Source organism: Merops nubicus, unplaced genomic scaffold (genome assembly GCF_000691845.1).
Source record: "Merops nubicus isolate BGI_N331 unplaced genomic scaffold, ASM69184v1 scaffold10308, whole genome shotgun sequence".
Classification (NCBI taxonomy): Eukaryota; Metazoa; Chordata; class Aves; order Coraciiformes; family Meropidae; genus Merops; species Merops nubicus.
The window spans coordinates 29136-42983 of NW_008626347.1; the positions used below are offsets into that span (position 1 = coordinate 29136).

The 13848-nt window shown below is 50.6% G+C and overlaps 1 protein-coding gene across 1 annotated transcript in view; it reads left to right on the top strand.

Annotated features, from left to right (window-relative positions):
* The first annotated feature begins 6226 nt into the window (after positions 1-6226).
* TEKT3 (tektin 3) overlaps positions 6227-13848 on the top strand; it is a 7719-nt gene continuing 97 nt past the window's right edge. Inside the window, 7 exon segments of the mRNA XM_008945963.1 lie at positions 6227-6805; positions 7355-7438; positions 9424-9494; positions 9739-9882; positions 11089-11311; positions 12500-12654; positions 13681-13848. The exon segment at positions 13681-13848 is cut by the window's right edge and continues 97 nt beyond it. Coding sequence (XP_008944211.1) covers positions 6227-6805; positions 7355-7438; positions 9424-9494; positions 9739-9882; positions 11089-11311; positions 12500-12654; positions 13681-13848 — 1424 coding nt within the window.

Genomic DNA, 13848 nt, shown 5'->3' on the forward strand with positions numbered 1-13848 from the left:
GGGGGGGAGGACAGGGCAGAGGTTTTGCTGTGCCCCACCGTGTCCACTTGCAGTTGGATGAAACATATCCCCTGAGTTTATTGGTAGAAAAGTCAGGGTGGGGAAGGAGATGTGAACTTCAGTAGACAATGCAGGTTTGGGGAAAACAACCACTAACTCCTCCAAGAAAAAAAAAAAAAGCACGAGAAATGCATAGATGAGCAATGATTCACGTTGGAAATTGTCCATGATTTGTGCCAAATCTCTGGAGTGTTTCTCGTGCCTCTTTTGGGGCTGCAGGATACGCAGAGCACGCTTCCACCTCGGGGAGAGGAAAGATTTCACCATGGGTATTTTGAACAGTTTTTCCATGAATAATTCCTGTGTCAGGACGGAGCCGGGGCCAGGGATGTGCTGACAAGGTGGGAGGTGATTTCTCGAGCCTTCTCCAACACGTGCAGACAGTCCTGGCTGTGCTGCAGCTCTGTGGGATGATTCTTCCCCACCTTATGCTCTAAGGCACTTGTAAGATCCAGCTGGTATTCTGTGATTCTGTACTCCACAGGCTTGTGGACATTCCCGAGGTCATCCCACCTTAAACCAGAGTGAGGAAGAGGAGTCAGGTCCTGCTAGGGCAACCTGTTGGTGGACTGGTGTTTTTGTAGCCATTTAAGGATACCAAGGAGCTGACTCAAATGGGTTGGAATTAATCACAAGTCTGAATTTGTCATTACCCCATATTTATACATGGACATTTGCCCTGCTGGGGCTCAGCTGTCTGCTTGCAGAGCACGGAGAGGTGCCTGCCAGTACAGTGGGGAGCTGGGTTTTCTAAGAAGTCCAACCAGCAGCAAGGTGACCCTTTCAGGTGTTGCACAGGGCTGTAGAGGAGCTGGCTCAAATGCTCGAGCTTCTCCAACCCACAGGAAAAGGACACAAGCTCTTCAAGGGGTTGTTGGCAGAGGAAGAGGGAGCTCCAGATGATCTCCAGTGGTTGGCCATGTCCAAAGCTGCATCTTTCTCCTTGCCAACCTGCTCAGCTTCATCTCCCTCTCCTTCAGGTGCAGTGTCCAACCCCTCATCCCTCCTTCTTCCAGTTCTCAGCCTCAGGTGAGGCAGGTAGGGGGCTCAGTGATGGCCATAACCATCTTTTTTTCCTCTGACCACATGCAGGGATTAAAGCAGCCATATCAAGAGTCCTTGGCCCTCTGTGCTTTATGGTCAACTCATAATTTTCACCGGAACTCGGGAATCCCAGTAAAACCTTGGAAAGTCTCATGTGTTTCCTGGCCAAACGGAGCCTGCTGCAGGACCATGCCTATGGCTGCAGCTGTGTGTGGAGCTCATCCCTAGGACTCAGCCTTCATTTCACAAATAGAAAAAAATCTTCAGGCCTATTTGAATTCCTAAAGTAGCCCTGGCCCAGATGGGACCGTGTGCTGCCTCTGAGTATCCTTGTCCTTCTGCACAGGGTGCACCACACATGGTCTTATTTTTTTCTCTCCTTCATGAATTAATGTGACTTTTGAAAATTATTTCTGCTGTTGAATAGACAATTGATGCCTTTCAGGCAGGTTCAGTGTTTATAGGAGGGAGAGGAATACTCAGAAGTGGTGTAAAACTGCAACTGGGCGATGTTATGGGTACATGTAGACTCATGACGGATGCTATAAAAGATATGGATCTGGGTATTTTCAGAAGGGCAGCTTATGATCCACGCTTTATTAATAGCCAGGGAGAATGTAGAGCTGTGACAGACAGACTGACAGCTTTTGGCAGTAGATTTTGTACTTGGGTATCTAAACGTATCCCTTGAAATTCCAGTTTAGTCAAGTAGACAAACCTGGGGTGACGTGCTGCAAATTTGCACTCCTGCCTAACAGTAGCCTCACGTGTTCACCCTTGTTTTTCTTTTCTGATTCTGAGCTAAAATGGTTCAGGCTTCGGGACAAACTGTGATCTCACGTGTCCATCAAAACTGGATTTACCCCACCAGAACCAGGTGTGGTAGCTCTATAATTATAGTGAATATGTTGCTATTGGAGTTGTAGTCACAGTTAAGGAACCCTGGTTAATTAGTTGAATAAATGGAGGGGATGTGAATAGTCTGTTTAATTTGGAATGGAACCAAGAGCATGAGGGATCTGGGGACCACTTGCTGTGTGCAGTTGGCAGCTTCTTGCTTGAGAGTCACTTAGGTTGTGGATTTGACTGTGTTACTCCTGCCACTTCTCCTTATTTTTGTAGCTTATAGGTCTGTCATTGGCCCTTCACTTGAGAAGCCACTCCAGATCCTCTGGTGGGACTGAAGCTTCATCCGTTTTGATGTCCTTTGTTGTCCCTCTGCATTGCAGTGCTTGTGGATGCTTCCCAGAAAGTTCTGATCTCTGTGCTTTGCAGAGCACCTGTGGGCCATTTACAATATTATCTAATTATTATTGCTTAATTTAACAAATACTTCAAAAAACGTGTGGTTGCCTACAGCAATTAATGGTGTCCCTCATCATGCAGTGATTCATCTGAACAAAATTAGCTCTGGACAGGGTGTGAGAGCGGGTGTGGATGGAGGCTGGGAGGGTGCAAGGACCAGAGAGCAGGGTAGGTCCAAGGGTGTGTGAGTGTCCTGCTGAGGGGCAGAGGCTGGCTTGCTTGAGCTGAGGGTTTTTTTAATCTTGTTTAGCTATAGAAAAGCCATTTGTGTGCTGAACTTTTTATTTCTTTGAATCATAGAATGTTTTGTGTTAGCAGGGGACCTTTCAAAATCATCTAGTCCAACCCCCCTGCAGGGAGCAGGGACATCGTTGTGCGGACCCCCACCCAGCCTCTCCTGGAATGGTTCCAGGGATGGGGCAGCGACCACCTCTCTGGGCAGCCTGGGCCAGGGGCTCACCACCCTCAAAGTCAAAAATTTCTTCCTTCTCTCTAGTCTAAATCTCCCTCTTTTAGTTTCAAACCATCCCCCCATGTCCTGTCACAACAGGTCTGGTTAAAAAGTCTGTCCCCAGCTTTCTTGTAGGTCCCCTTGAAGTCCTGTCAGGCCCCCAGAAGGTCTCCCCAGCTGGAGCCTTCTCCTCTCAGGCTGCCCCAGCCCAACTCTCTCCTGCTGGGCTCCCAGCAGAGGGGTTCCCCCCTCAGGGCATTGCTGGGGCTCCTCTGGCCCCGCTCCAGCAGGTCCCTGGCTCTGCTGTGCTGAGGACTCCAGAGCTGCCCCAGCACTGCAGGGGGGTCTCCCCAGAGAGCAGTAGAGGGGCAGATTTCAGTTTAAGTTAATTCTCCACCCAGCTAAGGCAAGATGTGTTTAAAGTGAAATCAAAGTATGCTAAACTTGGTATACACAAAGCAGCTTGAGTGACTTTTAAGGTTGGATGTTTGGCAGGGCTCTCTGGAGACCAGCTCTACGTGCGTGTGTGCGCAGGGAGCAGTGGGACAGGGCGTCCCCGTGCTCACAAGAAGCTGTAAAAACATTTTGCTGCAGCCTCAGTTTGCAGCTGAGGGATGGGAACTTGCCCAGGGGTGGCCCTGGGTTGCCCATCCAGAGCACTGGGTTGCCCACCAGCCCCATCAGGTTGCCATAGAAGCTGCAGGGAGTTGTGAGAGCAGAGTCTGGTCACTGAGCACCCAGTGCCCATGGCAACGTTTCCCTGGTCCCTGGCACAGGGACAGGGGTGCTCAACTGCCTGGCTGTGCTGCCTCTGAGCCCCACTGCACACCCCAGACCCCTGGAGCACACCCCAAACCCAGACAGCAAAGGGTGAGTGTTGCTTTCACTGTGAGGGGAAGACTAAAAAAGCAGATATTTCTCCTAATCCCTCCTGGTATCTCTTAGATCATCCAAGTGTGCCCAAACTAGGTGGTCAGGGGCTTCGGGCATGTGTCTGTGTTCAGGGGTGGCACAAGGGCCACCCTGGGATGCCGTATCCCAAAGGGAATGCATGGAAACATGGGGAAAGGTAACCCCAGCCCATTCCCAAGGTCTTTCCCTCTTTCTTCAATGTCTTTGTCTATCTGAAATGGAATAATTTGAGGGCGGGAGCCAGGGAAACTATCTTCCACCCTCTGAGCACTGTTTCTTGGGTACAGAGGAGTTCTGTGGAGCTGGGAAAGAGCAGCTGTCTATCCCCAGCAGGGACAGAAGGGCTGGAGTGACTGGTTTGGGGGAAACAGCACACACACTGGGCTTTGTTGGACCTGAGCACAGACGTTTTGTCCCCAGTTCTGCCAAACACTGTCTCAAAGGGTCGTCTTTGCAAAAGGGTTTTTTGCTAAATTGGAGGCTGTGAGCTTCCCGCTGCCTACCCCAGAGCTTCTTCAGCCAGTTGCGTCCTGGGGTGAGACCTGGTGCCCACAGTTCTGCTCCTCTCCTGTTGGGTACTGGGGCAGCCAGTGCCACCATGGCCAAAAGTGGGTAAGGCTTGAAAATACACTCCTCAGAGCTCAGTAATTTCCCAGCTGCAGGCTGTGCACTTTTGCCCTCTGATTCATCCCTCTTTTTCTCCACTTTTCCCTAACTAAAGGACCTGTTCCTCTCCTGTGTTTGTCATTTGTTTATTGAATAGCTACATTTTGAGATCTGAAAGCATCAAACCCTTCTAGGCACTGCTGATGCGAAGTCTCTGAGGTCACTACAGCTAGATGTTGGAAAAACTGGTGTTTCAGAAGTTGTGTTGTCTGCTCATCACTTAGTGTGAACGGGCATGGCTCCAAGATTGTCCTTGGGCTGCCAGTGTCTGGCATTAAGAGGGTTCCCACCCAAGTGCAGCACTGCCAGCTCTCGGGCAGAGCCTGCCTGTCTCTGTGCCTCCTATCAACCACCTCTTAAACTTTCCAGTAGGAAACCATGACTCCTTGGTCCTGCCCTTGTGCAGAGAGGCATTCTTTCTTGCAGAGGTGACTAAAACGAAAGAAACTCTTCCCCAAGGGTTTTATGATTTTAAAAATAAGCCAGTCCTCTCTCAGCTCGCCTACACAGGCAAAGTGGTCAGGGCAGCCCAGAGGAGCAATTAAACTCACTTTTATTCTAGAACAAGCATCCACAGAAGCAATCACATGAGTAGAGGTTTATTTCGTGCAAACATCCCATTTTAAAAGGAATGAAGTTGATTTCATGCTCTAACAGATAGGATTTAGCCTGGGCTTTGTGTCAAAGCCCCCTCCCATCCAGGGATCTTGGAGCACACCAGTGTCCTAACCTCTCACTGGGCTCTGAGCCAGGCTGGGAGCAGCGGGGACAGGATGGTGTTAGGGGAAGGACACGTCTCTGCAACACAGCAGCTGGTGACAACAGCTATTGGGCCATATTCTTCCGGGGGGTGACACCTGTAACCACACAAGAACTTCATTCTGAGCCCAACATACCCTCCAGATTGGGTGTGTAAAGTATATTTGGTGACCCTCTGCATTACACTTCTGAATAATAATTGGCTGATTACCCCAATCTGAAAAGAGCAATGACACCCACAGTGCCCCGGGCAGTTGTTGGCAGCAGAATCCTCCTGTGTGGCCATTCCTTCTGGGGTTACTGCCAGGCTGGCATTTACGAGCTGCTCTGAAAAGACTTTGTGGGTCATCTCCTTCCAAGTGCATTCATTTTCCATTGGGTGAGCCATAGCCATTTTTCTTCCTTTGCAAGTCAAGAGAGGGATGTTCCTCTTAGGTTGAAATAGGTGAGTTTTTTCAAATTTGGATCTAGTCCTGCAAAGCTCAGCTCACCTGCAGACTCCTCGCTCGAGCACTGATTGCAAGCCAGGACAGAGATGATGAGGATGGAATCCCTTGCCCACAGACCATGCTGGGTTGGTAGCAGCTGTGTGTCCGAAGCTATCGGGGCTGGTAATGGAACTTTTAAAGGGAAAATTCCATCTGGAGCACTATAAGATCAGCAGATATGCTGGCCAAAAGAAACAAATGAACAGCAGAGAATCAGCAACTCCAGTTTCATTGGACTGGCAGATTTAAGGAAAACGAAGGCATATCTGTCATCCTCCTCAGCAGCCAGGGTTTGTTTCTGTCCACATTTCAAGATCTGATGCTAGATACTAACAACAAAGTTGAATCCTTGTATATACAAATGCTTGAGATGCTCTCAGAAGAGATTTGCTTTCAAGTGACTGTGCAGGCAATGTGTGGGTGCTGTGTGGATGATAAATTGTGTTGCCAGAAGAAGTGAAGCCAGTGCAGGAACTTTGAGTGATGTTGTCTTCTCTGTCTCCTTTGTGCAGGACACGCATCTGAATAGCAGCAGTCAAGAATGGAGCTGGTTGGCTCTCCCTTAACGGCAACATATGCCCATCCCAGATCAACACCTACCAAGTTCCTGCCTGCCATCAGCACCATGGCTTCAAGCTATAAGAACCGCTTTCCTTACTACCCCTTGCCTCAGAGCTTCAGCCTCCCCTGGATGCCCAGCACCTACTATAAAACAGCTGCCATCAACCCAACTTTGGCTCCATATTCCAAAAACTCCCAGGGGTTAACCACCATCAAGAAGCTTCCTTTTGTTTCCAACAGAACAACTCTCTTCACCCGCTACACCCCTGACGACTGGTACAGGTCCAACCTGACCAACTACAAGGAGTCGGAGACTTCCCGGCGCAATGCAGAGCGTCTAAGAGTTGATACCTCCCGCCTCATTCAGGATAAATACCAGCAAACAAAGAAAACCCAAGATGAAAGCACCAAAAACCTGGGAGAACGTGTTAATGATATAGAATTTTGGAAGTCAGAGCTCCACCATGAGCTGGGTGAGATGATCGGGGAGACCAACGCGCTCACAGATGTCAAGAGACGACTGGAGAGAGCCTTGGCTGAGACAGAGGCCCCTCTCCAGGTAAGAACCAGTGGGCTGCAAGCTGTAGCCTACTGCTGAAACATCTGCAGCCGTTCAAAACTCTAATTAAGTTTCATTGCAGTTCTGTAATGTCTAGAAAGTTTTTATGAAGAGCCCATTAGTGTAGTTAGTAATAAACAACCCCCTTGCCATCTGCTGCATCCCCCATCAGCACATGCTGAGCACATCGGAACACTATTTGCTTAACCAAATATTTTTGTAAGTGGTATATCCAAAATCCTGGTTTGGGAGACAAAAGCCCGCGTCTTGCTCTGTGGCTCTGGTGAGGTCAGCATCGAGCCTGATGCTGGTCCCTGCATTTAGCCGTGGTTGCACCAGGGGCACGTGTGCTCCCTCACGTTGAGTTAATGCTGATGTTGCAGCTCGGCTGCTTGTTGTCAGCTGAACCAGCTGTCCCTGAGCACTTTTGTCCTGTGCTGTCATCTCTGTGCCCACCTAGAATTCCTTTTCTTACATTACTTGACATGGGGACCACCTCTGTAGGGAACCTTGCCCCTGCAGCCAACGCTGATGGCATGTCCCCAACAGGTCGCTCAAGAGTGCTTGCTTCACCGTGACAAGAGGATGGACATCGACCTAGTCCATGATAATGTAGAGAAAGAGCTCTTCACAGTAAGTCTGCCAACACAGATCACGTGTTATCTTCACCTAAACCACTCTAAACAGGCTTTGCAGCCCTGTTGCCTCATTGGTTCCTTGGCTCTGGTGAGGTGTTAAACTTCTCCAGCTCCCAGAACTTGCATTCCCCATGCAGCGTATGGTGTGGGAGAGTCTGGCCTTCACAGAGGGCACGATAGCCAAAAACCAGTGGTGTGTTTGTGTAGCATATTGAGGCCCTCTGGCCCTCTCCAGGGACTTTGTGAGACTGTCCTGCCTTTCAGAGCCCTGCCAGAGCAGGATCTATACGTACCAATGTCACAGAGCATCACAGAATTGTTTGGTATGGAAGAGACCTTTAAGATCATCAAATCCATCTGTTAACCCAGCACTGCCAGGGCCCCACTGACCCGTGTCCCTCAGCACCACATCTCCACAGGTTGGAAACTCCTCCAGGGATGAGGACTTCACCACTGTCCTGGGCAGCCTGGGACAGGCCTGGACAACTCTCAAGGGGAAGAAATTGTTCCTCAGGGCCAACCTCAAGCTCCCCTGGGGCAACTTGAGGCTGTTTCCTCTTGTCCTGTCACTTGTTCCTTGGGAGAAGAGCCCGAGCCCCACCTGGCTCCAACCTCCTGTCAGAGCCAGAAGGTCTCCCCTGAGCCTCCTTTGCTCCAGGCTTAGCACCCCCAGGTCCTTCAGCCTCTCCTCATAAGATTTGTGCTCTGGACCCTTCTCCAGCTTCGTTGCTTTTCTCTGGCCATGCTCCAGCACATATATACTTATGTTATAGATCTATATCACATATATATATATATATAACTCTCTAGGTATAATTACACACAGAGATGTGGAGAAGGCAGCGTGTGCCCGACAGCTTGTCTGGTTCTCCCAACTCCATTAGTTGGTCTAGTAAAAGATACTACATCTGCCCCCAGCTTTGCTTTACTCAGAGCAGCGTGGCCGCAGTAGGACTGCGTGTACTTAAGCAACCTATTTTATAGAAGTCATAAAAATGTACACTCCTGCCTGCCTTATATAGCCTGCTTTAAATTATGAACTGAAAACAAACACGAGGCAGGGTACAGCAAAATATGGTCACTGCAAAGGCATCGTGGAACTGGGAAGGAAACTGTAGCCCCTGGGACTGGGTGGCTACTGCTTTGTTAGAAGATCTTTTTCTTATAAGTCAGGCCCTAAAAAAATTAAAAGATTAGTTGAAAGGTCGTGAGATTTTAGGGAAATTGTCAGAACTGGTATCTCCATAATGGCATTTTGGATTTTAAGTTTTTGGGACACACTTAGGCCCTGCTTTTCAGCTGGTTCCTGCAGAGAGGAGGGCTTAGAAATGCCTGAGTTTGGAGCACTAATGACCTGCCCCCGGGACCTGGGGCTTCATGAATGCAGTAGATTTGTGCTGGTCAAGTGAGCTGAGAGCAACAGATGCTTTCCTCTGGGGGAGCTGAATGGTTCTTAGCAATGACTGGGGATTTACACCAAAGTCAAGTCCATCTTCTCTTGTCCTGTATGGATAGGATGTCTCCTGGGGAGGAAAACGTTTTGGGGACAAATGGGACAGATGCTGACTGGGATGTGTAGTGCTGATGGTGCAGGGAACCACTCTGCCTGTTCATCTGTTCAGGATCTGTCCCTGGCTCCCTATAGTGTTGCTAACCAGCACTTAACATTGATGTCAAGGTGAAAACACACTTGGCAACCCACCCTGAAAGCAAATTCAGAGACCATGGCTGTGTCTGCAGCATCCTCCTGTCCCCTCCTGGTCTCTTTGGGCAGGCTCAGCTGCAGCAGCCAGTGCACTGGGGTTGGGGGGCATGTTCTCCACTCCCTGCCTGTCTGCTCTGGGCAGAAAGACAAGCGGGCAGGCTCTTGCTGTGTGCAGGGTTGGAGAGGCCCGAGGGGATGAGTGTGACCAGGAGGACTTGAGCATGAACACCGGTCACGCTTTGGTCCTACAGAGGTCATGCTTTGCTTTTGCCCAGGAGGTGGACGTGATCAGGTCCTGCCAGGAGAGGATGCAGCGGTACCTGGGGAAGGCGGAAGCCCAGCTGGCGTAAGGAGACCCCTCCCTCCTGCTGTGAGGCTGATGGGCCTTTGCTCTCCTAACTGAACCCCTTAGATCCCTCCCTCTGCCCACACCCCCCGGAGGTAAATCCCCTGCGGGCTCCACGGGAAGCGGGCAGTGATGCTCGTGGGGGCACGCAGCTGCCCATGCTGGAGCTGGGGGAAAAGCGTGATGGGGGGGAACCCTTTCCAACCCCACACCTCCACCAATGGCTGCTGTTTGTGTGTTGAAGGTCAAACAGGGCAGCCGAGCACGAGGTGGAGAAGGACTTGGCCAACAAGCAGGCAGCCCACCGCATCGATGGCAAGTGCCATCACCTGAAGAACACCTCTGATGGCATCAGCTACTACCGAGGGGTGGAGCGGGTTGATGCCACGTGAGTGCTGAGCTGTCCCCGGGATGAAGGGGGCCTCTACCTGGCAGGGACCTGGTTGTCCCCAGCCTGCTGGAAGGGCACGTGCGTGGCACATCTCCAGGCACACCTGGAGACACCCACCTCGGAGGGGCCATTTCTCTCCACTCCCCATAAATGGAGCATAATCCAGAGGGTGAAAACAAGTCTCTTCTAATTAACCATTATATCAGGGTTCAGAGATCAGCGTGGAAATGAATTTAGTCCAGCACCTCTGCACAGCTCGTTAAGTTTGTGCATACTTTCAAAGATGTGTCAGTGCTTGCCTGAGTGCTCTTCATTGACGTAAAGTTGGGAGGGTTCTCCCTGGCGTGGAGAGGGCCTGGCAGGGAGCCGGAATGGCACAGAGGATGAAGAAATAGCGAGCATGGTCCTGGGACAGAGTTCAGCTCCTTTTGGGTGCCAGGAATTTGGCTTTGGCTCTGCAGTAAATGAATGATGACCTAAAGAAGCGCTCCGAGAGATGCCCCAAGTGGCAAAGGGCTGAGGGAATAAATATGCAGCTCACACAGACACAGGCAGTTAGTGGAGGGGCCTAGATGGGGTCAATCTGTCTAATGATGGAGTAATTATTCAGAGCAGAGCTCAGACATAGTTAGGCAGGCAAACGAGTTGCAAAGGGTTGATGCTCAAATTCAGAGGGGGGTGAAATGTGCCGAGGATCAGCAGGTTTTAAAGGGAGCTTATGTGGCATTGAAGTCTTTTGTTGACCTTGTTCTGGGCTACTGCACAGGCGTGAACCTCATCATGAGTGCACAGACAGGGAATCGAATGTTAGCTAATGCTCGTCCAGTTTAGTGTGAAACCTAGCAAGTTATGAGCAAAATGAACTGGTGGCAACGTGTGCCTCGTTGTGAAGCTGGGAAACCCTTGGCACTTAAATGCCTCAAACGTGTAAATATGAGGTCAGATTAAAATCCCTGTTTTTGGGGGGAATCCTCCGTTTGTCTGAACTTTCAGAAGTATCACAGTTGCCTTCATGAGCGTGTCACCTTTTGATAAGCAGTACTGAAGAAATGGTGTCCAGAGATTTCCTTTGATGTAGATTAAATCTATGCTCTTAATTTGACTACATTTAATCCCCGCCGCTCCCTGGCCGGGTCCATGCTTGCCCATGGCCAGCTTCAGCAGCAGGGACTTCCTGGGGGCCTCTCGTTTCCCCACTTGCAGGATCTCGGTGCCAGAGTCGTGGGCCAGGTTGACGGACGACAACATCCTCCGGTCGCAGAGCGAGCGGGCGGCCTCGGCCCAGCTGCGGGACAGCATCGAGAACCTGCTGGTGGTGACGGCCAACGAGATGTGGCGCCAGTTCAACGAGGTCAACGTCGCCTTCACCAACCGCATCGCCGAGACGGCCGACGCCAAGAACAAGATTCGGGCCCACCTGGCCAAGGTAGCCCAAGAACCCTCCCTTTTGAGGTGACCCCACCCTCCATGGGGACCTTGCCCAAGAAAAGGAGCGGTCGCCACAAGGAGCTGGTTGTAGTGTCATTTTTCTGTTTGAAACCTGAAGTGTTGAGGGCTTGCTCCTGGGAGCAGGATGAGCTGGCACTGGAACTTCACAGCATCATCACAGAACCATAGAGTTGTTTAGGTTGAAAAAGGCCTTTGGGATCATGAAGTCTAACCATTAGCCTGACTCTACCAAGTTCACTGCTAAACTGTGTCCCTAAGCACGATATCTACGTGACTTTTAAACACATCCAGGGATGACAATTCCACCCTGGGCAGCCTGTTCCAGGCCGTGGCAACCTTTTCAGTGAAGAAATTTTTCCTAATATCCAACCTAAACCTCCTCTGGTGCAACTTGAGGCCATTTCCTCTTGTCTTATCACTTGTTCTTTGGGAGAAGAGACCAGCACTCACTTCATCCCAAGGGATATGATGTTAGTGCATCCTAGCTGACTGGAGAGGGATTTCCAGCAGAAAATGCCAAAGTTGGTTGCATCTGCTGGTAGTTACTTCAGAAGCATGGTTGGCTAGCAGAAGGTCCTTGCTGGGCCTCTGCTGGAGCTCCTGCCAGGGAGTTGGCTTCTTGTCCAAGGATGTGTCTTCAGTCTCAGAGCTATGTGTTTGATGTAGGGGTATTTGTGTGTTTGCTCTGCCAAGCAGAGGAAGTGAAGATCAGTGATGGGCACCTGGCTCAGGCTGGTGGGTCTCATGGAAAGTTTCCTGAGAAGTGCTCAGCACAGTATTGATTTCACAGAGACTGGGCTTGCAGCACTGTGGGCTGATGCCACATCCTTAAAATGAAGATCCATTAAAAACTTTCCATCAGTTAGCTGCTATTGATGAATGATTGGTTCCTGCAAGCAGTAATTTTGGGAAGCTGGTAATTCAATAGATCCATCACTGCTCTGAAACCTCCTCTGATGTTACGGCAATAGCAAAGAGGCTTTTTTTTGAAGAGAAATCTCTGCTGGATCTGTGCCTCAGTATGTGGCAGAATGATGATGGTCTGAGCCCAGGGTCTCCTTATTGAACTTGTTTTTTTTTTCTGCAGACAGGAGAAAAGGGAAACAATGTGGTCACTTGAGAATATATATTTTTTTTAAGTTGATGTGTTTCTTTTTCACTCCAGACACTGCAGGAAATCTTCCAGGTTGAGATGAACATAGAAGCCATCCGAAAAGCCATCAGGGACAAAGTCCCTCCATTAAAAGTGGCTCAGACCCGTCTGGACGAGCGCACCCGGAGACCAAATGTGGAGCTGTGCCGGGACACTGCCCAGCTCCGGTAAGGCAGGACACAGGGTCCTGGAGAAAGCATGGGTGGTGGCACTCAGGAGCATCACTGGATGACAAAATCTCTCTCTTTTTTCCCTTCTGAATAGTCTTTCTGTAAGTGCACTGATACAATCAAAAGCACTGAGCAGGTATCCCAGCCTTTGGGTGCTGGGAGGAGCTTGTGCACCATGGCTGGTAAAACCTGATGCCACCCTGTAAGGGTCACTTGGGTAGACCTCATTTTGCCTCCTGCGTGCTTCCTGGAGGTTGGATGTGCTCAGTTTTGAGGGCCAAGCCCTTTACTCTCCAACAGGCTCGTGTTGAGAGTGCTTAGCTCCTTCCTTTTGGGTAGCTCTAAGAAAGGGTGCACCACATGGAGAAGCACTAAGGGCTGTCCTCCTCTCCCCTGGGGACACTGGAAATCCCTCTAAGGTCACAAGGAGCTCTTTGGGAGTGAACCCCAAGGGCCTATGGCTGTCCTGAGTGCCCAGCAGCATCCCTGTGAGCCACCCTGAACCTGACACCCCCTCCTGGGAATGCTCTGGGCATGACTCCGTGTGAAGCCTTTTCAATGTAGTTTCAGCCCAGCCCCAGAGGCTCTTTAGCATCTTGCACACCGTTGTTGTTTCCACCCTCCACTTGTTTCACATTCACTTTTAGCCTCTCCCAGCAGTCCTGGTTTGCTCTGGGTGCCTCCGTGGGTGTAAGGCAGGCCCCTGCACAGGGAAATCCAGGAGGGGGAACCAACAAACCTGCAAAACCAAAGGGGCACGGGAAACCACAGCTGCTTGTCCCTTTTCCTGGGGGCACGAGCTGCTCTGGGAGATGCAGCTGCACATTGCCAAAGCCTCACAGCAAACTTCACTCTGCCTCCCTGATGAGGTCCAGGGGAGCATCTCCCAGAAATGGGGGGTCCAAGTTAGTCTGGGCGTGCTGAAGGGGGAAATCCTGTGCCCAAGGGGCCCATCAGCAACGCCACGTTAGAAACCACCCCCACATTGAGGACCATTCATGGAGGTTTCCTGCTGTTCTCCAGCCTTGTCAACGAGGTCCATGAGATCGACGAGACCATCCAGAGTCTACAGCAGCGGCTGCGAGACGCCGAGGACGCGCTGCAGATGCTGGTTCGGGCCAAGTCGGTCTTGGAGCACGACCTGTCTGTCAAAGCCAACACGCTCTTCCTTGACCAGTAGAAGTGCCTGGT